This window comes from Drosophila innubila, chromosome X (genome assembly GCF_004354385.1).
Source record: "Drosophila innubila isolate TH190305 chromosome X, UK_Dinn_1.0, whole genome shotgun sequence".
Taxonomy (NCBI): Eukaryota; Metazoa; Arthropoda; class Insecta; order Diptera; family Drosophilidae; genus Drosophila; species Drosophila innubila.
The window spans coordinates 23869757-23897570 of record NC_047626.1 but is presented as its reverse complement, the minus strand read 5'-3'; the positions used below and the strand labels follow the sequence as shown (position 1 = coordinate 23897570).

At 34.9% G+C, this 27814-nt stretch overlaps 1 protein-coding gene across 2 annotated transcripts in view; it reads right to left on the bottom strand.

The window, feature by feature from the left end:
* The window catches only part of LOC117793867 (GAS2-like protein pickled eggs), a 76277-nt gene that overhangs the window by 19776 nt on the left and 28687 nt on the right, over nt 1–27814 (bottom strand). For both annotated transcript variants that reach the window (XM_034634297.1, XM_034634298.1), the window contains exon 4: nt 15243–15702. In XM_034634297.1, the coding sequence (XP_034490188.1) occupies nt 15243–15410 (168 nt within the window). In that variant the 5' untranslated portion in view covers nt 15411–15702. The remainder of the gene's footprint in view (nt 1–15242; nt 15703–27814) is intronic.

Below are 27814 nucleotides of genomic sequence, written 5' to 3'. Positions count from 1 at the left end.
TTAAACACTTGCTCATATTGTTGTTATTGCTGTCAGGTATTTTCTCTAGCCTACCCAGTATACCCTGTAATGCGTACCCCACATGCCACACAGACGTCTGATTAGACTCGGAACATTGTAGTTGGGTTTGGCTTTTGGCAAAACGCTGACTTGGCCAACGCCTAAGCGGATTTTACCGTCAACCAGCAAAAAATAAATGTTAAAATCAAAATCGCTATATAAAAAAAAAACAACAATAAATAAATACATACAAATAAATGGAAATAAAAAGAGTTGAGCGTTAAACAGTTGAGTCTCTAATGGAGCGAACTGCCACTGATTGTCAGATAGCCAGCTTGTCTGAATTGGCCATAACACCTAACACCTAGCATGGCCAACAAAGCACGGCGGCTTTTTGTTGTTGTTTCGCTTGTTGTTGTTGTTGCTTTCAGCTCAATCAAAATCAAAAAACGGCAAAAAAAAAAAAAAAACTGTCCACAATATTCCATTCAAAATGATATTTCAAAGCCGTGTCGACGTTGCCGTCATCAACAACTATAGCTAACTGTATTGTTGTTGTTGTTGTTGTTGTCGTGGTTGCTGTTTCTTGGAGTTCAAGGTTCTCATGGACAACTTCCTAGCTTTAAACATCTGGTTGCCTATGTCTTAACGTCTTTTTGACCATTTGGCAATGATAGATTGCTGCCAAATGATTATTGCAACAATCGACAGCAACAACAACAATGGACAACACCTACAACAATCATATTTCTTGCGATTGATCGGTCACCTGCTCGGAAGCCTCTTTTGATCTTGGCTGAATTTGATTGCCACTAACGGTATTTCCATTTGTTTGCCAAAGTTTGTTGCTCTCACACTATCTCCCTCTCCCTCTCCCTCCAGCTCTATCTCTATCTCTATCTCTCTCGCTCTCTAACTGCTGTTGTGTTGTGGGAAACGACCATGGACATAGACATCATAAGATGGATGAGATGAGATCATTGATCGCCTGATTGCATCGTTGATCATTAGTAAGAGGGTTCTGTGTGTGGGCACAACAAACACACACATACTGACACACACACACTCGACTCCTAACATTGGTAATTGATACATGCTGCAACACTTGCTGCACATTGGGGCATGCAACTTCAATACGATTTCCTCATGCAATTTCTCACAGTTTCAATAGAATCTTTGCGTTTGGTTTGAATTGCTTTAAGTATACAGTATGTCAGAAAGTTTTTTTGACAAAGATAAATATTCACACACACACAAATTAAATAAAAAACTTTTACGTGGTTTTAATTTTTATTGAATTTTTTTAACACACAGTGAGAGTGAGTTAAACCATTTTTTTTTAAATTAAAAACAAATATGTATGTAAATTACATACTTGTATTTTACATTGAATGTAACTACATATACTTAAAAGAAGGGCAAAGAGAGGCGTGGCAATATTAGAAAACAATAAAATTAATCTGCTTGGAGTTACAGGAAACTTTATATCAAGTTCGGTGTTTCTAGCTCTTGTAGTCCCTGAGATCTGGGTGTTAAGCAAGAACATATATATTACATGGGATCTGCCAAGCCTTGTTCTGTCTGTTAAGCACATTTCGCAGAAGAGAAATTAACAAATTTAATAAAATAGAATACAGAATAGATAAAGATTCAAATACTTAGAAAAGTTAAATTTTTTGGCAAATTAAAATATTTATTTGAATTTCTTATATTTTGTCAAAGCAAATACTTGACTAACTGTATATATATAGATATCTAAGTTTATATGATGTATTATCTATAACATGTTGTTTGCAACTTGAATGCTCATTAAGGCGGCAACAACAATAACAAAGACAACAACAAAAACAAACGACAGCAATACGACAACAACTTAAAACAAGACAAAAGCCGCTGCAAAAACTAAACCAAACTGAACTGGTTTTCATTATTATTATTATTGTTGTAGCTAGTGCTGTTGTTGTTGTTGCTGTTGTTCGGCTTAGTTGCTGTTGTTTTTGTTTTTGTTGCTATTTACCAAAAGCCAAAGCCAAAACGAATTTTGAATGTGGGTGAAGTTGTTAAAAATGTGGCAAACGCGCAACGCAATCGAGGCCAGACGCGGTCCCCTCTCGGCTTCCCGCTCTACCCACCCTCCCACTCTCCCTTTGCCACGCCTCCCCCCGCAACGCCTCTTTTGGCCAACCTGCTAGGCGCATATTTAGTTATAAACTTGAATTTATACTCGGCCCAAATTAGATAGATTGACTATGGGCCACGGTGAGAGCGCCACAAATGTTGCCCAACCAAAGAATTTGCAGCACGCGTTGGGCAACAAAATGAAACGAAATGGAATGAAACAACATGTAAAAAATGAAGTAAAACAAAATAATTTACTTTTAAGTAATATGACAGAAAAATAATTTAAAGAAACAACTATATGAACAAACAGAAAATGTTTTTAACAAAATTGTAGAAATGAAATGATTTAATTTCACTTAAAATTCAATTTATGTTAAACGGTAAAAATAGAAATGGGAAATGCCTTAAAATAAATAGAAATTATTCAAATTAAGTAAAAAGAGGCATAATGGATTGTGAAATCTGAAACCATTTTAAACAAAGTGGGTTTTTATAGAATTTAACAACCAAATGAAGTAATATTATTTATAATATAACCATAAAAACAAATGAAAAGAATCAAAATGTAACAATAGGAAATTAAGTGAAACGGACAAAACTTTTCAAAGTTTAGTTTAATTTCCATTCCTATTTAGATTCTTAATTAATTTCGTATTGTTTTTAGTTTTTGGTGTTGTGCTTCCTGCTACAAATTGCCATATTAATTAAATAATTGGTTTAATATAGTCTCATAATCTTTGCTTAAGAAATAAATTGGAATGGTATTCCCTGCTTTTGTTAATTCATTCTATGTTCTGGATCATAAATATTACACAATCACAGTTAAATAAAATGTATAGATATTCTGATTTAAAATGTGTAGAAGTAAATTTAAAAATAGTTTCGAACTAGCTTTTAGCTAATTACCTAATATCTAAAAAAAAAAACTATCTAAGAAACTTTCTTTTAATTAAAGAATTAATTTTAAAAATATTAAGTTTGTTATTATTTAAGGTAAGTCAGCTCTTCAACTACATATAAACAGAATTGTTGAGGAAGGTTGATTGATAAACACGGAATACCCATAACAATTGTGTTTTGAGTGCCGGAATCGTGCAAATTGCCGAGCCATGTCTGGACCTGTATATTTTTTATTAATTTTTTTTTTGGCTATTTGTCCAGTTTTGGGCACAAGAAAACGCAAAAGCATTTTGGCCAAGTAAATACGAGCATATGTAAATATTAATTTTATTAAACAAACGTGACAATAACTCAACTCTTTGTTAACTGTTGCCAAAAACTCACAAATACAGAGAGAGAAATAGATTAAACAGAGACCGCTCTTCATATTTGAATTTTCAATTCTCAATTCATTGTTGTTTACTATTGTGAATGCGAATGTGACTCTGAATCTGAATCTGAATCTGACTGTAACTGTGACTGTGATTGGCCCCGACAATCGTTTTGAGGTCTTCGTTTCGGACTTGGACTCGTTTCAGCAAAGTCGGTGACATCGTCCGTGCTTATAGCTCCGCCTGATCTATGTACGTGCTCTCAGTGCTTTTTATGCAGGCGTTGGAGTCGAGAAATCGGAGGCAGTTCATCAACAACGCATCCAAAATGCGTGGGAACTGTGACGGCCTTGCTTTGAAGTCCGTTGGAAAAGGCTATTTGCGGAATTTCAATCGCAAAAAAAAAATATGAAAAAAAAAACAAACATACTGTGCACACTCATGTTTAGAGAGTTGAACGATTGAACGCCTTGTAAATACATGCGCTTGCATTAAATAGTGAAAGCCACAATACTGTGTGTACACACTGGCGGTCATTACAAGTGTAACCCTGCTAACTAACTACTAACATAGTGTTGACGCTTTAGACATTTTTATGTCAAATTAATGGCCAAATTTGACATGACAATTACTCATAACATTTGATAAACTATAGTTAACATGACATTATTTTAAGTACGAATAAACGCTTATTTTGAATTGTTTTTTAATTAAATTACTGAGAATATTTTCGTACTCATAAATTATTGACAGCTTTGGCTAGATTTAAAACCTAAAACTATAGAATTATTCAATTATGATTTTCTTGATGACTGTATATTTACAATTTAGCTTCAAGCTAACTCAATATTGTATTTATAGAAGTGAGACTGGTTTAAATCTATTAACAAACATTTTTTAATTTGCTATATATTTATTTAAAATTTCATCATTGAATAGCCAAGAATAAAAAAAACATAAAATATATAAAGCAACTCAGATTCAAATATATTTTGAGTTGAAAATTTCACCAATAACATAAATTTCCTTTTTGGTGAACTTTTACATATTGAAGATTCTCGCATAATTAAGCCTAAATAAATAACCGAATCTAGATATCTTTTTAAGAAGCTTTAACTGTGCTTATAAACGAGAATTCGATTTTAAATGGAATAAGAAATTAATTTAAAATGCAGAGAGAGATAATAAAACGTTAGATGACTCAGCACAACTGTCTGTCACTTTTACTGTCATTCATCTGGTGTATAGCTATTTTTATAGCTGGAATTAGCTATTTTTGGTTATCTCGATATTAGCGATGGTTGGCAACGCTATAGCAAAAAGCGGTTAGCAAATATGGTTAAAGAAGCATAATAATTGTCACATAATCGACACAATGCTTGACTTGGACTTTAATTGGCCAAAAGTGATTCATCGACGGCAACGGCGGAAAAAGCAAAAGCGGCAACAACAATGGCAACAATGACAACTACAACAACAATAAATAGTCACATTTCGTAGGCGACTCTCGACAACGATTTGAACTTCCTTTTGTGGCGGCCAAAATGATTGTCGCCATTGAGACTGCACGACAACTGGCAACGTGACGCATGAACAGCGCCGCCCATCTCAACGAACTTGCAACAGCAACAATAATAACAACAACAACTACTATTAGGGGGAGGAAGTGCAGCCTTAACCTTTCCCCCTGGGCGTTGTATTCTATTTAAAAAAAAAAAACTGTGACAAATATAGAACTCGACTCCCAAGTCGGATGACCGTTAATGGAGACATTTGAATGCATTTATATGTGAGACAGAGTAATATGCAAAAACTATTAAGAACCGGCAACACATTTTAACTGCTTGCAGCGAAATTGATCTTAGTTATACTATTAACCAAGTCTGCTAAAATCCAAAATTTAGAAGATGGTTCGTTTCAATAGTTCTTAGATATTACATTTTTGAGCAATCTATTATAATATAATTGACCAATTTTAGCTATATTTTTTTTTTTGAATGTATGACACAATGGCAATTACACAATCTGCCAATTTGATTGAGTTATCTCCAGAAACAAGAACATGTTTCATTAGGATACCCTACCCAGGTACTCTGTACTGAGGTTGATTGTCGACCAATTGTTCCTATGGCAGAATTGAATTAAACCAAATTTGGTCGGAATGTACAAAACCAACTTAAATGCATATTCTAAAAGTTTGTTTAAGATATCTCAAAAAACAAAAAACTTTTGCATACTAAAAGTTGAATTATGACCGCTGGGTCCTATGACAGCTATATGATATGGTCGACCGATTTAAACAAGCTTCGGTCAGGATGGATAAAACCAAGCTAAATGCATATTCTATAAAAAATAAAGAAAAAAAATATAAGATACACTATTGCTGAAGCATCTCTGTTGCTAGTTTTGTGAAGTATCTATTTTTTTAAGAAAGGGGTACAGTTCGGGATCTTGTTGAAGGGGTAGATAATTTTAAGATTTCGGTTTATCATGCTATTTGGAAAACTAAATACTAATTATTAGCTGGCTGCGGCAAGTGCCACACAGCTAAGAAAAAAATAAAAAAAAAAATAAAAAATAAAAAAAAATGTGGCAGCAACGAGAAGTGGCTTAAACAATGGCCAAGTGGCGCACAGTGGCGACCACTTACAAGAACTTTAACACGCCAGAGTTCAAATTAGTCAGCAACACTCCATAAATCAGACAACGGCAAAAACAATCATAAAGGCCTCTGTCTCTTGGTGCCCCCGACGTGCTGTGCTGGGGGTCTGTCTGCCACAAGCCGTTGCAACAGCAGCAGCAGAACTGGCGCTTTGTGGACAACCGACAGACCGACGTACAGACAGACGGATAGACAGACGGACAGACATACGGACAGCTGTTGCCATAAACTGGCGGCAACTGGCCAATCGAGTTGGCCGCCCGCTGTTGCTGGGTCGAACGATTAGCATACAATTTGTGTGGCAACTTGTTGTTGTTATTGTTGTTGCCGCTGTTGTTGCACGTTGCATTGACAGCAATAAATAATAAAAATTGCATTGCGATACCCTTGCCACGGGATACACAACTGATAAGGCTTAATCCAGAGAGGACAAAAGGTAATCAGTAGTGGAACTAGTGGAAACGGAACAGCATGTATTGACACTCATAAAAGGGGCAAACCCCAAATGGCATGTGGAACACATGGAATCGAAACAGCATTTCCACGCTTAATGCACTGGTTACACTTGAAAACTACCATGTCGCTTATGGAACGAGTGGAATTGTACTTCTTTAAAGCAAGTAAGAATTACATTTATCGCGAAAGACTGCACATAGAGAAAAACGAAAAATCAATATATGTTTATGGAACGAGCGGAATCGAAACTTAATATTTAATTTCTAAGATTTTTCAGTATGTTACCGATAAAAAAAAATTCCAATAAATAGAATTGGAACAATACAAATGGTTAAGGAGCGCATGGAATCGAAAGTGTATTTAAAAATAGTTTCCACTCGTTTTTCAACTCTTCCGTAAGAAAATCAAGTAGTTTTTAATTGTAAGCTCACAGTTATTGTTATGTTTATGGTTTTTACAGGGTATCTCACAGCAGGCGCCTTGGGCACCCACGGCAAACACAAGAAGGGAGCGGGCAGGAGTATGGAGGGGAATTAACAGGAGAGAAACATAAAAAATAACTGCGGCCTGTTGTGCCTTGTGCCGTGTGCCTTGTGTTGTTGCAGTTGTTGTGTCGTACAAATTGCACCGTTAATAAAGTCAAAATCGGATTAGACACGCCTCAACCGACTCGGCCTAAGCTCCCCCCTGTCCCTACCACCCTCCTGATCTGCTGACCATTGAAGCTGAGCTCAGCTGCACACCAGTTGGCAGCTTGGTCCCCAAGCTCCTTGGCAATATCGGGCGATACCGAAATGATATTTGATCTCAGTTACAAATAAAAATACGAATAAAAAATATATATAAATGTATGAATACAAAAATGCCAAACAATAAATTGGCACTAATGAATTTGATTCATTTCGATTTGCTTTTGGGCAATAACTAAATCAAGCTCCACGAGCCGCCAGAGGGGGGGATGGAGGGGAGAGATATGGATATGACAGTTGTCATAAGGCAAATACTGACCCATATGTGTCCGTTGAGTGGGCTGCACATACGTTAACTGATTGAACAGAGAGCAACGTAAGGAATTCATATATAATAATCTAAAATTGAAAGACCTTTCTCGAAATTAAAAATTCAACTGAAAGATTATGTTTCTCATTATCCTAATAAATCTGTTAATCAACAGTACTTAGCGTAAAAAAAAACATTATTATTATCGGGAAAAAGATATCTATTTCTTTTTTAAATTGTAAGAATTAAGTGTATCTGAATATTAAAAATTCTGCCAATAAAGATCATTTATAAAGAATTTATGAACAAATAAACGTATTCCATGAACATTTTTAGAAATATAGTAAGGATCGTCAATGATTTTAATCGGCAACTGTTTGCAGCTGACAATGGAGTATCGATTATTTAGGATCATATATTTAGGAACGCATTGTGCCACGTCCGTGTTGCATGTCTAGACACTTAGCTGCAAATTTCCCAATAACTTGCAGCCACTTTGTATGCACGAAGGGGCCAAAAATGCAAAAGAAAACATCAAAGAAGACAAAGTAAAGCAGCCAGAGTCGAGTCGAGTCGAGTCGAGTCTCAATTAAGAAGGCAACGACCGAAGTTGGACTATAAAATTGGATGGGCTCACGAAGTGTCCGTTGAGCCATTGAGTCACGATGCAAATGTGACTGAATAATTCCAGAATTCTTTCATTTAATGTCAATGTCGAATCTGTTATTTGTGTACATACAGATACATATAAGCAGATATGCAATAAGATATCTTGTGGAATCTATAAAATTGTGATTCAATTAATTCTCATATGTTTTCATTTATTTTCCCTCACTGAAGCCGCTTTCTTAATACATAGAAATAATAGTTAAAAATTTGATATATTTAGTATTGCTATGTTATCGATATGTATCGATATATAGCAATTATTATGTCGAGTTTATTATAATATGATTTGAAAACAATTTTTTCTAAATCGATTAAATTTTGACCGAGCTATAAAAGTTTTAGTTAAGAAGAATTTTGTAGCTTGAGAGAACTTTAAAGAAGATTACAGTAGCTTACATTTGACTAAATTTCTATTAGAATAACTACTTTTGTAGCGGATGTTACCCAGTTTCCAGCAATTGTCTAATCACTTGAACTCTACATATTATTCCCTTTTCCATAGACTTGCGTGTGTCTGGTGGCATTGTTGATATGATATCTCTCGTGCGGAAATCAACTTGCGGCACTTGCCACAATCACAATGCGGTCCATTTAATTGGGGCACGAATCCCAAAACCCGAAACTTTCTTAGGCAAATTGAAGCAGTTGAAGTAATGAAATGCATTTATTATCTGCTCACCGTTCAATTGAGTGCAATGAGAGGGAATAGGGGAGAGTGGAGAAAGAAGAGAGTTAGGAGACGAAGGCGGAAAGGCAGGGGAAGGGGTAAGCGATAATTGGCAGTGTGAGTGTTTGGCCAATTAAAAGCTCTCGTCGGTTTTTATCAAATTCAATTAGTAGACGCGAGCAATCGAGCTGACGGCAGGCCCAAAAAACCAATTAAACAACTGAATAAAATGCCCGCAAAGCAGATACCCTAGCTGACTATATAAATTGAGAAATTACGAGAAGTTTGTAATATTCCCTTTAACTTATTCCTGATGCCTTACAGGGAAATGAATCACTCAGAGTACCAGTATAAAAGACTTTGGATGTGGTTTGCGTAATTTATAGAATCTCAGGAAATACCAAGTCAATCAGAATACCATTGTGGTGTATTACAAATAATTGAGATTTATAAATAAGTTAAAATTATTAATAATATAAAGATAATAAAATATGTATTTTTGGTCCGTTTACTAAGGTTTTATTGATAAGGTCTATATGTTGATCACTTTTCAAGCTATTTAAGGATACTTGGAAAGAAAGAGAGTATTATTATTGCAGAATTTATGCAGAAAGTTACTGCGATTGTAAAAAAAATAAAAAGGTTAATTCGAGAATAAATACTTAATATATCTAAATGTGTATTTTTGATTCGTAATAATAAAGTTCTACAGCTAAGGTACGTACTCTTTTCAAGAAAGAAACGGTATATCAATATTGCAAATTTCATATAGAAGGAAGTTTCGAGACTTTATAAATGTTTTCTTCAAATGAATAAAAATGTTTATATTAGTTGAGAGATATTAAATAATTGAACAACTAAGTAATAATATGATGCGAGAACTATGTTTTAGTATGACTCACAAAAAGTTGACTTTAATCTCTAGCACTTTGGGGTTACATTGAATTTCTAATTATTATTATTTTTGTTTTGTTTATCACAATTTTAATTATAATTATAGTTATAATAGCTGCGATCTTTGCATAGATGGAATAGATGTGTATCTATAAGTATGTAGTTAGTGCCAGGTGGCATATTAATTAGTTAATAAACTGACTGAAACTATGGATGGTAAATGGTCGATTGTGTATGGATGCTGGGATCGTTGTGGAACGTGTGGATCGTTAGACAATTCGCTAATGATGCCAACTAACGACCTGGCAATGCTAATTGGCAAAACGCTCAGAACTGCCGTATCCGTACACCAAATGAGATGTATCTAAAAACATATATAATTAATGCATACACACACACACACACACACATTCAGATGCACTGTTAGCTGGAAATGAAGACATGACAACAAAGTTGCTTTATTTTCATTCAGTTTTCGAGAGTGTCGCATCCACAAGATACAAATGCATCTAGATACATGCAGTTTTCGCTTGTTGCTGTTGTTGTTGTTGTTGTTGTTGCTGTTGCATCCACATCGTGAGTTTCAATTAAAGTTCCATTAACGCTTCGCGACACACACAATTATCAAAAATTAAATTTATGCTTATGACATTTCCGGCAGCCGACAGTGCACCCCTCCCCACCCCTTAACCCCAGCCCCCCTCTCTCTACACCCTTGTCATATGCAAAATCGAAATGTGACGCATGCTGTGTGTGTGACTAAATAAATAAATAAATATGTGTATGCAATGCATTTAAAGACAGCACAAGTCTGAAGATCAAAGCAACTTTATGATTATGCTCCATGCATATCCATCACCATATGGAGCAGCTGATCTGCCGACCAACTGGACCACAAACCGGATAAGTAAGACAGACAGTGGAATAGTCAGACAGTCGGAGTGGCAGACAAAAAGTGTTCCTGCATCTAGGTGAAAATATGTAAACGCCCCAAGTTCTATCTCTCATTCTTTCAACTATTTCCCTCTTTGTCACACACTTCCCTTTTTACTCGTTCCGTCTGGGTGTGTTTTTACTTTCAGGAGTTACCACAACAATACAGCACACACACATACACACACACACCACACAGCGGGAGAGCCCCCAAAGCAATGCGATGCAACGATTCCGATACGCATCCGAGTACACTGAAAGAAATGCTTTTGTTCCACTTGAAAGTTAACAGCAATATTATGTGAAATCAATTTAAAACTTAGTCGATAATTTATTTTCTTTTTGGAATATGCTTGTTGATTTTCAAGGCAGTTTTATGTAAATTAAATACAACTTTATTTTTTTCATTACTATCAATTAAACTTATTACGTTTATATTTTTTAGAAATTATGAAAATTATATAAATACTATAAAGTTTAATAATAATTTTTTCAATGCATCTTTTTATCTATTTAGTTGTAATTATAAAGTTGAATATAATATAATAAAATTATCAACTCTTTTATTTAATTAAAATATGATTCTGATTCTATTTGAAATTTTAGATAGTTAGTTTGTTAATTTTTTTATTTTATTATAATATGATTCTTATTCTTTTTTAAATTAAAGATAATTTGTTTGTGAACAGATTTTGGTTAACGTCAGATCAATCAAAAAATAAGCTTTACATCATAAGAACAAAAAGTTGTTTATTTTACGTCAACTAAAACAAAAAAATGAACAAGGTTAAGAACTAAATATATATAATATAAAACATGGAATAGGAAGAAACAAGTGGGAAAGGTTTAAGTCAAGGTAAAAGTATATAATTGTATCTGAGGTATTAACAAATTACTGCAAACTTTAAGGTGCTTGAGCTGATTAAAAACTTAAAGTAACTTTAGATAATTTTATATTATTATAAATAATAATATTCGCAAAGCGTTAATCACAAAGGAAGACAATGTAATCTTTAAAACAGTGTCACTTTGATAATTTCTAACTTTTTGTCAAATATAGAAGTTCAAGTCACTTTGATAGTTTCCAACACTTTGTTGTTTTATAGTGTACAATTGCAGCTTCGATTTGTGGCTGCATTCAGTTGGTCTGCTCAACAACAACAACAACAACAGCAACAAGAACGACAACAACAAGTCGAGTCAAGACAAATTGTCTACGCGTTGAGGTCTTGGCTATTGGCCTCCAGCCTGAGCATGACGTTGTCGTTGTCGTTGTTGTTGCCGTTGTTAGTGTCGTTGCCGTTGTTGGTGTCGGTGTCGGTGTCGGAGTCCAAGTCGGAGCCGAGCACAAGACGTTGGCGCCAGTAGCCGCGGGCAGCGCCACTCAGCGCCATAATCACAACAAGCAAAACATGGCAAAGGCACAAGCCACACACAGAGAGAGAGAGAGAGATAGAGGGATATATATTTATATATATATATATATAGAAAGAGAGGAAGGGGTGGTGGAAAAGGGAGGAGTTGCAGCGGCAATGGGCAGAGGTTTTATGGCATGCGCCACGTAACCGAAACCGAAACCAAAACCAAAACCAAAACAGGCAACGGCAACGCATCGGTAATTAAAAGTGGCATCATGGAATTTTGCTGCAGTCAACTAGGAGTATTGGGTGGTAAGAAGGGGGTAATGCCAGTTGCAGGGTGGCAGACATACCTCGATTGTGCCACACAGCGGCAAATGCTCAAAGCGTTTCGCATTGAAATCTACGAGTACTTAAGAAAATTCCTCCTTTTCGTATTCATCTTCTCTTTGTCACTACTTCTTCTTCTTCTTCATTCCATCCTTTTTAGTTTGCTCTTGACGAGCACAAGTCGAGAACTGTTAAGGAATCTCCAAAGAAGATAGATAGAAAGAAAAATGCATAGACAATTTTTTTTTTTCCTAGAGAGACAAATGCATTTTCCTTGTACACCCTACTCAGAAATTAGATATATGTATAGATATTATTCCCCTGAGACACATGAATTGACACTTTAATTTTCCTATTTATTTCTTCTGTAGGGAGTAATTGAAAACTTCCTTCTACAGCATCAAGCATCCACGAAAAATAAAATACACATGTATATTTAATTTCCCCCTATAAGTGGAAATATATTTTTCATATACATGAATACATAGCAAATTATACCCCTTTAACTATAGAAATGGACCTGTTGTCTTTAGCAACTTTCTGAGAAGTTAAATAGACATTATTTTCTGAGGAACTGGAATTAACGTCTTCCTTTTCAAACCCATCTTAAAAGATAGATACAAATATATATAATTTTTATTTTTAAAACACATTTATGATACATAGCTTAGCTGGGTGGGGGAATCGAACCTAGTTTTTCGAACTGGTAATATTCTAGAACTGCATCCCCAAAAAGGAATTTTCTAGGAAAAATTGTTGATTTTTTTTATAGAACTAAAAGTTTTTTCCTCAGTGAAATATAATTAGATTAACTAAGGTCTTCGCAATTGAAACAGTCTACTTTTGTTTTTAAAAAGATTCAAAACTGATTAGAAGCTATGAGAGAAGCTACTTATAACGAGAAAATGCTTGGAACTTGGAACGGGGCTGAGAAAAGTGGAGCAACTGCAAAATAAAACATAAACTTTACTTCCATTCCACTCCACTCCACACAAAGTGCAACATTTTAAGCACTTTACCTGCAACAAGAAAAACTTTTGCATTTACGTTTGAATTTGCATTTAGCCAGGTGGATGGATAAAGCCTTTTGGCAGGCAGTTGGCACAACGAACGGAGGTAACCTCAATTCAAAACATGTGGGAAAGGCTATAGTCGAGATCCCGACCATAGTATACCCGTTACTTATTTCAATATATAAAAATTACTGCCTTATAAAAACTACTGCATACTTTTATGTGATTGTATTGAAAAAATAACTTTTTAATAACTTTGGTTAGCTATTACTCCCGTTCTACTTGTCCGATCTTGATGCGATTAAGTGAGATTATAGATAATATTAATAGATAACGTTATTTTCCATAAAAACTGTATTATCTTAATAGTATAGTGGTTTTTCGCGATTTGCAAGGGTTGAAAGGGGGCGTGTCAAAAATTTTAAACAAACTTGACCTGCTGAAAGTTTGATATCTCTATCTCCTATAGTCTCAAAGATCTAGGTGCTCACACGGACGGACAGACGGACATGGCTATATTGACTCTGCTGTTGATGCTGATCAAGAATATATATATTTTATAGGGTCGGAGATGTCTCCTTCTCCCTGTTACATACATTCCAACGAACACAATATACCCTTTTACTTATTTTATAAGTAACGGGTATAAAAAGGAGCACTAGGTGTTATTGTGGGCTAGTAAGGAGCTTTGACCTGGCCAACAAGATGGGGAGGAGGATAATGCAAATGCATGACGAAAGCGACTGTCAGGATTTTTCTACCTCTGCCTCTCCCTCTCTCTGTCCCTGTCTCTCTGTCACATTCTGAACAGGCTTTAGCTTAGACCCAAAGCCGGATGGCTTTGATAATGTGCCGCCGGTTGTGTGATACAGTGATGCATGCCCATAACATACGGCCGACCGACCGACTGACTGACTGACTGACTATCTCTAAGTTTGGGCCATAAAAGTCGAATGCGCCTAAATCCGTAAATCTCCAGCGCTTTTAACACCTAACCAAACAGACATCAATGAAGCGATGCAACAACAACAGCAGCATCTAGAGATGGGCGTCGTGTCGTGACACGAAAATTAAATGTTCATGTTAACTTAAACTTATTGAAAATTGGCTAATATTTAGCTATAAAATAGCTGAAACTTAATAAATAAATTCACATAAATATCCAATCAATTGCGATAGAAATTCAAATGTTTTCTCATCTCAATGTTAGGTAAAAGTGTCTGAAGCATGGTGTAATTGTCTGGAAGCTGAGTAAAAATGTCTGAGGTTAAAAGTGAGTGTTTTCATAAAAAAAAATACACTTTACTTTTCTCAACATATAACTCTAGCTTCTAGAATTCACTGAAACTAGTGGATAGAATTTATCCTCGACTTTTATCAGACACATGATAGAACAAACTTAAGGTCAAATTATTATTCATTTTGATTTAAATTTGTTTTAATTATTTTCGGCTACTTGTTAACTAGAACGTAACTGGAACTTTAACAGGTACACGAAACATCAGGCCTAAAAACTCTTCCAATTCTCATATTAAAACATGTTTATCTATCGACGATTCTCGCATCTCTAGAAGAAACTAAACTCGTCGCCCACCAACAATCGAAGGCATGTGTGAATTCGGTTTATAGACTGCAAGCCACAATCCAATAAGGTAGTCGGATAAGGGGATCGGGGCATGGAACTGGAAATGGAAATGGGGCTGATTTCCCTATACAATATCTAATCGTTTTAGCTGCAGCATCTGCCTAAAATGTGTGCCAGCTGTTGGTCATAAAAAACTGCTTACAATTGTTAAATGAAACCCCTTTTTTTGGGGGGAAATATACTCAAAATATATGAACATTTATCTGATTGATTGATTGACTTACCTTGCATAAAGCAACTCCCGTGTCGAGTCGATCCATAAAGTTTTCAGCATTAATGCTTAGTTCTGGATACAGGGTACTCAGCCATTCGGCGAGATCCTCCTTCATTGCCTCCAGATATTCCTCGCTGGATTTAAATGGCCTATAAGGCCGTGCCTCGAGCATTGCCATGGCGCCTTACTCGTTACTTCCTCTCGTTAGTCACAAACTTATTTCGAATCTCTCGTTGTACTGAAAATCTATTGCTTTTCAATTTGTTTCTGGTTACGTTTATTCTAGGATGTTAGGGGAAATCAATTAGTTATCGTGCTTTGATTAAACACGCTCTTCACTTTATGGCTCGGGCAAGAGCAGAAAGTCGTGCATTGTCTCTCGTTCGTTTGACAAAGAGTTGCGTAGTTTGATTTCTCTCGTTCGCGATCTCGCTGTCGTTCTCTCTCTTTTTTCTCTCGTTTTTTCAGTTCTGCAAATAAATAAAAACAGTGAAATTGCTTATTAGTTGTGTGTATTAATATGTTTCGCAGAAGTTAATGTAACTCGTTATTTATTGTAACGAGTAAATCATTTTATAAATAAGAATGCCACCTTCTATTTGGATTTGTTACCAACACTCGTCACAATTGTAGCGAGTGGTTAATTCCAGTATTTCACTTGCACTTATAGCGAAAAGCAAGAAGATACAATTAAAAAGAAATTAAAAAATCAACACTCGTTACAATTCCAGCGAGTGTTTAATTTCAGAATTTCATTTGCAGTTACTACAAACTACAAGATAGAATGAGAAAGGAATGAAAAAATGCAGAATACAATTTTAAAAAAATAAATAAGTACTCGCTACAATTTTAGCGAGTGTTCTATTCAAGCATTCCACTGGTAAATATTGTGTTTTTCTGATAGTAAACATTTATTTGCAATGATTGCATGAGCACATGAAACGCAATGAAATAGAATGCAAAGGAATGGAATGGACTAAAATGAAATGAAAACGAACGTGAATTCTAGTTGAAAGTGAAAAGCGGAACATGTCTGCATAGCAACTGGGCATAACAAATGAACTGCACGCTTAGGAATTTGATTAAGATATTAAAAATAATATAGTACACAAAGAGAGGGGAACAAGGGTGAAATAAAGAGGGGGTGGTGGAAAGGGGGACGGGGGAGCACAACAACTTGAAGTGGAATCATAAATTTCAATATGCACAATTCCCATTAAATCTGCATTCCGTATACATATTTGCACTTAATGGATTGCTCTCTGCTGTTGTTATGGTTGTTGCTGCAGTTGATGTTGTTGCTGTCGCTGTTGCCTGGCTAAGTATATTTCCTTCCCACCTTCCTAGCATGCAATTCTCCCCCTTCTGTCTGCTCTACCAGCCTGAACAAATGAATAAATGTACATTGAAAGACGGCGCAAATTTATGACTTTGGCACTGCAGCTGACATAATTATGGGACACAAAACCACAGCAGCAGCAGCAACAACAGCTACAACAGCAGCAACAGCAGCAACAGCAACAACAATAAAAATTATACAAATAAAATCAATAAATAAAACATAAAAGTGACTCGCGACTGTCGGTTACTTAAAAGCCTGCAACAGCAACAACAGTTGCTGCTGGGCGCCAACAGCAACTAGCCAACCCTCCCCCGCCCCGTTCACCACTTCCCCTACCTCTTTCCGTAACTCATCTGCAGAGCTAATTAGCGGTAAGCTCAATTGAACTGTGAACTTGCTGTGAAGAAGGACTGGGGCAAGTTGCAAGATTAATGCCACCGCAACGAATTGTGGCTGCAACTAAATGTTGTACCTTGTATCTTGACTGCCTTTTGGCAAATCTCTATAAATATCTCTATACATATACAATGTTTATAGTTATATCCAAGGCTATGACGCTCATAAAACTTATTGCTTATCTATTTATCAAATTGTTGTTGTTTTGTCGATGTTGTCGTTGTCGTTGTTGTTGTTGTTGCAAAAACTTGCATAACATCAGTTGAAGCTTGACTGTTGCAAGCGCTGCTCGGGGCAAACTCTCAGATACTCGTAAACTTGCTCCAAGTCATCCCAATTGACCTTGCTGAAGTCGTAGAACCCGCAGCGTTTCACTTAAAATAATTTTCTCTACTTCCTCTCTTTTTTTCTCACCTAATCTCATCTGCCATTTATCCTTTACTCAGCTATTTCAAAGTCCCTTTTATCTCTTTTTCTTCCCCCTTTAATTTACTTTTGTCATTTCTTATCGAACATTCTTAATTTTGTATTATATATCTCCAGAAACATAGATTTCCTAAAATTTACTTAGATGCTTTTGTCCTAATCTAAATTCTTTTAAAGCCTTTTATTTTTTTAATCTTTTTTTGACTTCTATCCATCTCATTTCTGCTTCTTATTGACACTACTCCTGTTATTCCTTATCGCATCTGTCTTCTGCTGTTTTAATATCATACCATGTGTCTCTTTTCATATTATTTCAGCTCAGCTTTTCTTTCATCCTTTCTTTCCTTATTCCTCCACAATTCTTTCATCTACTTCTCTTTTTACCTCATCTCTCTCTTCACTTCTTATGTTCTCCAAAATTTAAGATAAGCTAAATTCCCTCATCTCCTGTTTCTTCTCCCCAGTTCTCATCTTTCCGCATTTACTTTCCATTACGTAATCCCTGTAATCCTCACCTGCATTTTTAGCTTTCTTTAACCATTAAAAATTCTCAATCTACGACACAACTTTATTGCCCAAATAATTAAAAAAAATAAAGCCCAATAATAAAATTTAAAAAAGCTTATTTCGATTTTGAAAAAAAAAATGTCAAAGAAATGAAAGAGTCATAAGAATCACATATGCAGTCTTTATACCCTGCATTCAAATGAACAGGATATAAATAAAGAAAAAACTTTTTTTATTTTATATTAATTTATTTGAGTTGAAAAAATTTGGTTCTATAAAAAAATCAAACTGAAATCGCATTTCAAACAAGAACAACAATCAAACAAAAAAAGTTTCTTGAATAGTCCCATCAAGAGAATTCATTTAATTTACATACACTCCACAAATTTTTTTTACAGGGTGCCGACAAGTCAGGCACGCTTGGCGAGTGCGTCTTACTTGCTTTTGTTTTTGCTTGTGCCATTTATGTAACGTTCCCGGCAATCCAATCCGATGACGATGACGACAACGACGTGGTCTTAATTAGGCTCCAGCTTTGCCCAGTTTATTTAACTTGCAGTTCGCAACTTAATGCGAAACAATAAAGGAAAGCTAAATATATGCCATTGTCAGCACTACGAATACGTGATACTCTTACTTTTACTAAGATGTTCATCAAATAGAAAGAATAATTATAAGATAGACCTCTTAGATACCTCTCGTAATCCAAAAAAGTTTTATTAAATTCTCGGCAAACATTAACATTGCAAAGTAATAGGGTATTAAAGCGCCTAGATTATTGAGATCGGTAGGAAAACTTAAGGCAAAACACCCTCTCTTCACTAAAAATTTTTTTTTTTATATTTTTTCAGTTACTGCACATATTTTCTTTTACAAAAGATTCATTCGAATTGCCGTATGCAAAAGAACTAGTAAAATTTGACTTTATTTTATAAATAACAGAAAATTACATGGAAAATACCTTAATTTTTGATCTTCAACATATTTTGATCTGTAACTCAAATGCTCACATGAGTACCCCATAAGTAAATACAAGCTGTAGCAACAGTCAAACTTAGTGAACTACCCTCGCTTAAATAAAGTGTTATATAGCTAACTATTGACTAATTAGTGGTATTGATCAAGCGATTGCCGATCGGATTTGCTGATCAGATCGGATTGCAAAACTCTCCCCTAATAGTTTGATAAGTTATTTTGTTTTGTGCAACTTTTGATTGGAAATTGTAGCAAAACAATACGCCCCGCGGTGTCGGGATCGCAGTTGATGATGAGATCGGTTGCGATCGATAGATGAATCGTATATGTAAGTCGCAAGACGAAGGTATTAGCAATTTAGTGTTCGATTTCGATTACGATTTCGATTCCTCAGTTTTAATTTTCGCCTATGTAAAATGTTGCGCAAATTTTGAGTAGATCTTCAATCGGCGTCGATCAGTGAATGACTCTATAAATTGTGATCGATGGGATCGATCCCACCCATTGCGAGGGGGCATGATGAGTGAGTGAAAACATTGAAACAAATATGCAAATTTAACTATATTATCATTTATTTGCATGTATTTCTTCTGTTTTCAAATCTCTTCTACCCTCTCTCCCATTTTCACCATCGATTTTGAATTCCGCTTGGATTTTTTAATTTTCGGTTTTAATGATTAGCGGTATTTTTGAAAGTGAATTTAATTAAAATCCAAATTGTGCATAGGATGCACCATCGCCAAATGCTTATAAGGCCAATCGCCAGTTACCCGTCCACAAAGTCTTTTCCTCTCTCTCTAACTGGTAATTGAATTATTGTGTTTTTTTTTTAATTTTTTTTTTTGTCAAATTTGGCAACTGCAACTTGAATTTGTCTTTTGGCTTTCGCAATTCACAAATTTGTCACGCCAACTTAGGGCTTTATTTGCTTATGGATTATTGGCATATTATTTATTTTATTTTATTTTCCTGTTAATTATAAAAGAAACTGTTCTTAATATAATTTAAAAGCGCACAACATTTCAGTCAATTTAAAAAACTAACAAAAATAAAATATATACTAATATATGTTACAATTCTCTTAAGAAAGTTTTCCAGAAATTTCACAAGTCTTTAAATCGGTATTACAGTTTTTTAGCACAGATAAAATGCATTTAAATGAGTTTCAGCTTAAAAATATCAATAATTTTCGGACAAAACGATATGCTGTTAAGTAATTTATGAACTCAAAAAACATCCTGTGTCAAGTACTCAACAAATGCAACTGAAATTAAGAATATCGATTGGTATAACAGTTGTATAACTTTAAGTAGTTGAGGCAATGAAATTGTATTTTGGAAAAATGTGTTAATAAGTGATATATAAAGGAAAAAACAATAAAGCTAATGAATTTATTAGGCCTCTATATGAAAATTGTGTGCGCAATGTTTGCTTTACTTTATTATGTGCACATTTTATCATTTTAGTTTCTATTTTGTTGTTGTTGTTGGTTTAACATTTTTGTACAATTTTGTTGTTGTTATCGAACGGTTTTTCATTATCAAATGACGACGAAGACTTTACGAAATTGGAGGTATGCATGTACGAGTGCCTGTCTTTCAATAGGGTGCTTCAAAAAGGTTGTTAAGTGTGAATTGCCAAATGACAGACAAAAGAGTGCCAGCAACAGCAACAGTAACAGTAACAACAACAACAACTACAACTACAACAAAAGCACTTTCAATTCGTTGTTGAGTTGGAAAAATTGTATCTTGTAGCACAAAATAGATGTTGACTCTTTCAATTAACAATTGCCGTTTGATAGATGAGACAGGTTGTTGCAATCGTAATATTTACTATTACTATATCAATACATACAGTTATATATATTTACAGTTGTTGTTGTTGTTGTTATTGGGTCACATACTTTTGTTGTTGCACAATGGGAAATGTTATTGAATTGATATTGATATTGGTAAGAAGAGAGCGGCAAGGAAAATAAGTTAGGAAAGTCTTAATCTTCCCCCGCTCTCTGAACTTGAAAGCATCACATCTCCCACTACAACTCCTTCTACAGTTTCAACTTCTTCTCCAACTCCAAGTTTAACTTCAGATCCATTTGAATGACACTTGAAGCGACAATCGAAACGATTTTGTTTCAAGCAAAATGACATCAATGGCAACAACAGAGACATTCCCATTCCATTACCATTTCCAATCCCATTTCCTCTTTTGCTCCCCTCTCTCTTCCCATTATTGTTGGTGTTGCACATGTGGAGCATTGCCGGCACGAATTTGAAGCGTTTGTTGCACTTCGCATCTGTCAGATTTCAGTGTCGAGGCATTTTTTTTTTTGTGGCATGCAACAACATACAGACAAAGCTGTTGAAGCTGCAAACGGAGCAGACGACACCCATGGACCATGATTTTGACAGATCCCCTTGCCTTCCTGCTCTCCCTTTCTCTTTCACACAATCTCCTTAGTTCGCTAGAGAATCAATGCAAGAAAATGCAAGGCTAACAAGTTGCACAATTCAACTGACAGTTACCCTGTAGACCAGCTGAATTGTAATAATTACAACTCTGCATTTTTAAAACTTAATACAGCCATAACAATTGTTATATTTATCGATCTTGATCCGATTAATTAGAATTTTTGAAAGAAATAAAAGGTAGTGCTCAATATTGTTATATTGTTTTAAAAATTGTGAGTGTTGTGCAGCTTTTTTGAGAGTATATAGGGTATAACTAGCGTTGTTCATATTATGAGTCAGTCTACTACAGGTCTAATACAGGTTATTGTGTATATCTTAACTTTAAATCTAGAAAATTTGTCCCTTTATGTGTTTCACTCGTTTTGGTCATGTTTAATATACCCCAAACGTGCTCTAATATTTACAGGGTATTTGCAACAAGCAACGTCAAGAGCAAAAGTTATTTTCACAAGTTATTATCTATCCATTTATCCATTGAACCAACAACAATGCAACAGCTCTGCACCCCATAACGTGCTCCTTACCCCCTCTCCGTACCCTCTCTATTGTTACCCCTTTCCTTGTGCCTCCTTTTGTGCTACACTTCAGCCGACACTCGCACACACACAGAGTGTGGCATGCAAAGCCCTATGATGGATGCGTTCGCTGTGTGCTGCGGCTGTTGCTCTTTTTGAATACCCTGTACTGCATGAAAGCCAAAAGGGTATATTTCTCTAGCACTTGTCGAAGTTGAGAAGTGTATTGCTGAATTTAGAAGATACAAATTTCCTTCGAAAACATATATAATACATGTGAATCAATACAGATGACAAATATTTTAAAAATACATCCATAAATTAATCGGTATTTTTATTTATCAAGTGAATTTCAGAAAATTATAGAGTTTTTGAAGAGACTTGCTTTTGAAAACAACCGCTCGAAATGTCGTTGTCATTTAATGTCAGAGATTTAATTCCTTCAAACATATTTACGAAGTCAAAAAAAAATCGGATGTCTCAAATTAACTTTCAGTTTTAACAAAAGTTTAGATATATTTTTTAGACATTTTGCGCTATTAGAACACACTTGGATACTATCTACAATTCTAGCTAAAGTGTTTTTTGTGTTCATTTTTTCTTGTGACATTTCTTATTGTTATGATTATAAAAATAAGATTAATTAAGAATAATTGATTTAGAAATTTATTCGCTAATCTGGTCAATAAAATCGATTAACTGACACTATTTCAAAGTAGTCGATAAATAATCGATTAATTTGTAATAGGTTAATATTGCAATACAAAGCATTTCTACTAGTACAGGGTATGCGACAGTTGGGCAGCCTAGGGACTTGTTTTCCCCTTTAGTCGGCTTAGTTTTTAGTGTGTCTGCATTTCCATATGTGCAACACGGGCATTGTCATCGTCATACTCAACATGAACAACAACATCATCAAGCAACTTCATAATCGTCAGCATTATCATCATGATGAGCATTGTTATGAAGTGTTGCCATAAATGTCGTCACTTCATTCTTTACTTATTATATTTTGTTTTATTTTTTTTCTGTTTATTATTTTTCTAGGGTAAATGCACTGCAATGGCTAAAAGGAAAATCAATAGACGCCTCGCTTCGCCTACGCGTCGCCACAGACAAAGGAACTCAGAAGCAACAACAACTCCATTACCGGCCACATTAAGTAAGTTGGCCAGCAAAATCAGTTGACAATTTCATTTGTTGCGGCGACTTTGTCGTTGCTTTTGACTCATCGTCTCACTGTCGAGCGGGAGTAAAATATAGTGGCGGCTGGGAAGTGGGAGGGGCAGGGGGAGAGGGGAAACTAGCTGACTAACAGGACGACGACCTTGGCTAAAAAGTCCAATGGGCACAATGCCAGACAGAGTGAGAGAGAGGGAGAGACAGAGACAGAGAGAGGAAGAGGGAGACATAGAGAAAAGTCTGCAGCTGCAAAAAATCTGAGTCACAGTGTGTGTTGCATTTAAGCGTGCAACATTCTGAATGTTGACAACAGTCACAGTAGAAATATAAACACACTCACACACACATATATACATATGTGTAAAACATATATATATATGTATACACATATATTTATGTTCTTCAATCCGCCAGAAAAGCGTTTTTAACCTTCGCTTACAATAAAAAACAAAATAACGAAACAACTTGGTTAGGTTTCGTTTCTTTACTTATTTTTTAATTTTTGTTTTGTTGTCGAAACTTAAGAACAACAACAAAAATGTCGCAGAAACTTTGCTTACAATATGCTGTAGCATGTGTATATGTGTGTGTGTGTGTGTGTGTCTGTGTTTGACAGCGACAAGTTAAGAATTCGAAACAAGAAACGCAACTTAAGCTGCGTAGGTTTCTTAAGTAACTTCAAATGTTTTGATTAGACTTTAAATGACAACAACAACAAGCGAGCAACAACCAAGCAACAACCAAGCAACAACAACAACAACAACAAAAGCTGTGTGAATGCCAAATGGCAGTCGAAGTCACAGTCGAACTCGAAGTCGAAGTCCAACTCAAAGTCGAACTCGAAGTCAACTCATTTGCGCAGTCGCAGTGTGGGTTGTCTCAAAAAAATAAAAAAGACCTGAGAATTGAGAATTGAACACTGGGACCAGAGACCTGGAGACCTGCAGAGACCCAAGACCTCAAGCTGCCGCCGTTTGTGGCATAAACACACACACACACACACACGCACACAGCTAATGAATGACTATGTTTAAGTGAAGCCGAAGTTTCACTGCACTTAACTTGAGATTCTCTCTCTTCACTCAAACCAGGGACTCTTGCAATTATAATTTTTGCATTACAAATACTTAAATAAAAATGTTTGATTGACTGTTATCAAAAAAAAAACTATTATTGTTGAATTTAAATCAAAAAAAAATAAAACATAGCAAGTAATAATGAAATTTACATATTCATTTAAAATCCATAGTATATCTCTTTTTTCTTTTATTATAAAAATTCAACAACTATTTAAGATATTTCTTATTTATAGAAAAAATAAGAGTCTATATTAGTTTTTACGATAAATCAATAGCTAATATTGTGCACAGTATATCCCATCCAAGCAACCAGTCGATGCGATTTGATTTTCAAAATACTTTTCATACATTAATATGCTATAGTATAGCTAAAATTTTCGATATTTTGCCCAATTATTAACATGCTCTATATTAACTATCATTCATTAATTGTTTTATTTCAAATATTTGGTTCAGTGTAGTGTTTTTTATTTATATATATATTTTTAATATAAAATAGTATATTTTTTATTTTTATTTTTTTGATTAAAAATAATGATTATTTTTATTTATTTTTTTTTTTTTTTGATCAAAAATAATGTTTAGGGTGTAAGTTTTATCAAATTACTGAAAACTTATGATTATCATTGAAAATAAAACCTAAAAAAACACAAATTTAAAAATCATTGTAAATGCAGAGATTGTAAAATTATAAAGATTTTTTCCTAGGACAATTATAAATTGGTGTTTTTTTTAATAAAAAAAAAATAATAATGATTATTTACGGTCCCTGGTTTTTATAGTATTCCAAGTTCTAAAATTGCATTTTTAAAAACATTCTTTTGTCACCTGTGTTTAATGAACAATCGAACTAAGAAAAACATAGAAAAGAGCTTAATCGTATACATATTCGTTTAGTTTGTTAGCCAAGTATCTGTGTTTGTGTCTGTATCTTTAGCTGTTGCTTTAGGTGTATCTGCATCTGTAGCTGTCGGTCGGAATATCCGTGCGATAAATAACTATTGTCGATTATAATCGACAAGTGGCCGCTGTTGATGCCGCTGCTTGGGTGGCGCCTTTTGACAAAGCGAGAAAAAAATAAATAAATAAATACAGCCAAGAAGTTGTTGTCATCATTGTTGTTTTTGTTTTTGTTGCAGTGTTGTTCTAAGTACACTTAGTCGCCCGCTTAAGTCACTTTCATTAAGCATAAGCGAAACTTGGTAAGTGGCAACTTGGCCAAAAAAAAAATAAGCTAAACGAGAGAAAGATCTGCCTGAAGACGCCGCTTTAAGGCGGCAAATTCAAGAGATACTTTTTACTATATATGCATGCACATTGTTGTTGTTGTTGTTGTTGTTCTGAGCTCTGTCTGGGGTGCTCAAGTCACGCCGTTGTCGTTGTTGTTGTTGTTGGCCTGGTCGCTTCGCTCGGACGCAGCTGCGCATCTCAAACAACATTGTATCTGTATCTTTGTATCTGTATCTGTGAGACAGACCTGCACTTGACCTTGAACTTGTACAGGTTTACTTTTGTTTTCTTTGGCTCGTTTTTGGCGTTCAGCTTTTTGTCCGCTCTTCAACTTTTCTCAAGTCTTATTTGCCTTTCCTTTCTTCTTCGCCTTCGCCTTCGTTTCCATCGGTTTTGGCCTTTTTTATTTTATTTCAACCTAATCAGGCTTAATGCCGTTGCGTTGCCTTTGCAGTTTGTGGCTTTTATCAGACCAGGATTATGAACGAAATGTTTCCAGGAATCATTTTACAGCCTCCATCGACTTATGCAGAACTCAAATGCGATATGTACTTCATTTTATATGGTATATATTCGCATATGCAAAAGATTGTTGCGATTTATGAAATTCCAAACAAAACTTGAAGCATTAATATCTTTTGCTTGATCTTCCGATTCTCCGGAAAGCCAGTCTAAATAAAGAAAAGAATTCTTCTTTGTTTCCTTTGTAGCAAGTTAAAAAAAAAACACGACATGAAGGGTTAAGTTATAATATCTGGCATGTGTTTCTTTCTATTTAAAGATTTATTAGCTGGAAGAATGAATAGTTTTTAATTTCTTCAAGGATTTTAAGAAATCTTTCCTATGGGATGTGTTAATATTTCCAAGACTTAGCTTGAAGTATCTTTTCAAAATTAAAAAAATGGTTTTTTTTTTTTTGTTATTTAGTTTTTCTTGAATGTGTGAAGATTGTCTTTTTTTGTAATACTCACTACTACTACTTTTTAAAAACTTACTTATTTTTTAACTAAACGTATTTCTGTAACTTCCTTTTAAAAATATCATCTTAATTTAAGAAATTTTCTTGTCATTTTAAGAATTATATAATATTATTAAGCAATCTATTACGATATATAAACATTTTTGAAGATAAATTATCTTTTTTTTTCTCATTGGACTTAAATTTTAGAAGAATAGTTATAGTTGTCGTGTATTTTTTATCAATCTATAAAGTAGAAAGCTTGATAATTAAACAGAGAGATAGTATTATCAGTTATATATGCGCCTTATACATATTCTAAATCTTCTATAACTTTAAGTCATCTGAACTAATTTCCATCTCATAGTCAGTTCTTTCTTTCCTTGAGTTCTGCTGAAAAGCAAACATGATATATGGGCTAGTGTTACAGCACGGCAATTTGGCATAAATGGAAAGTTATGTCCATATGTGATACAGACACACACACATATTCACACACACTGTATGTGTCTGTGTGTGGTTGTGGTTCGAAGCGTGACATTTTCCTCATGAGCGAATTCGCCTTATGTGGAGACCGTGTTGCTGACAATCTTAAGCTGCAACTCAATCTCAATTACAGACACCGTCAGATCTAGGTGAGCTACTCATAGCTAATGGATGGACCCGACTAAGGGGGCAGAGAAGAGATGGAGAGGAGGAGGAGGAGATGAAAAAAGCCTTGGGGCGGGAGTGAAGGTTGAGTCTAAGACAACAGGGATTGAGATTGAAATTTGGACTGTGACTGTGACTGTGACTCGACCTAAGGCTAAAGTGGTTAAGTGGAGCAGTAAAGAATAAAAAGCAAAAGAAGAAGGATGAGAAGCAGAATAAGAAGCAGCTTAGCAGTTTCAAGGCAGAACATCTATGACAAATGACATTGGACAAGTGGAAACAGCAGCTTGAATGTAATTGGAACCAGGTCCAGAGGTGTGACACAATTGCTCGATATTAAATGACAACAACAACAACAACAACAGCAGTAACAGCTGAGACAAGAACCAAAACAATTGCAGCAGCAGCAGCAACAACAACAACAACAAATGAAAGACAATGCAAGCGACAGATTGAGATTAAGTTTAAGACTGGAGACTGGAGACTAGAAAGACACGAGAGTCTGGACATGGACATGGACATAATTGGCACTGTTGCATTAGCCACAACACACAAAGTGTCTATATGCAAGTACACAAATGGACAGACAAATAGAATAGGTGTGCAATTTTGTTTAACTTTCAATTTATTTCACTGATCTCAATTCAATTTACAACCTTTGTTCAGATACGAATTTAAAAATAATATTATTTAATTATTCATATTCATATAAATAATAATTATTTTATTATTATTATATTGTATTATTGATAAAAATCCATATAGATATGCAAAGATTGATTTATTATTAGACTGATTAAAGACTCTTATAATATTTAAATACTTATAGCATAAATCATATTTTGAA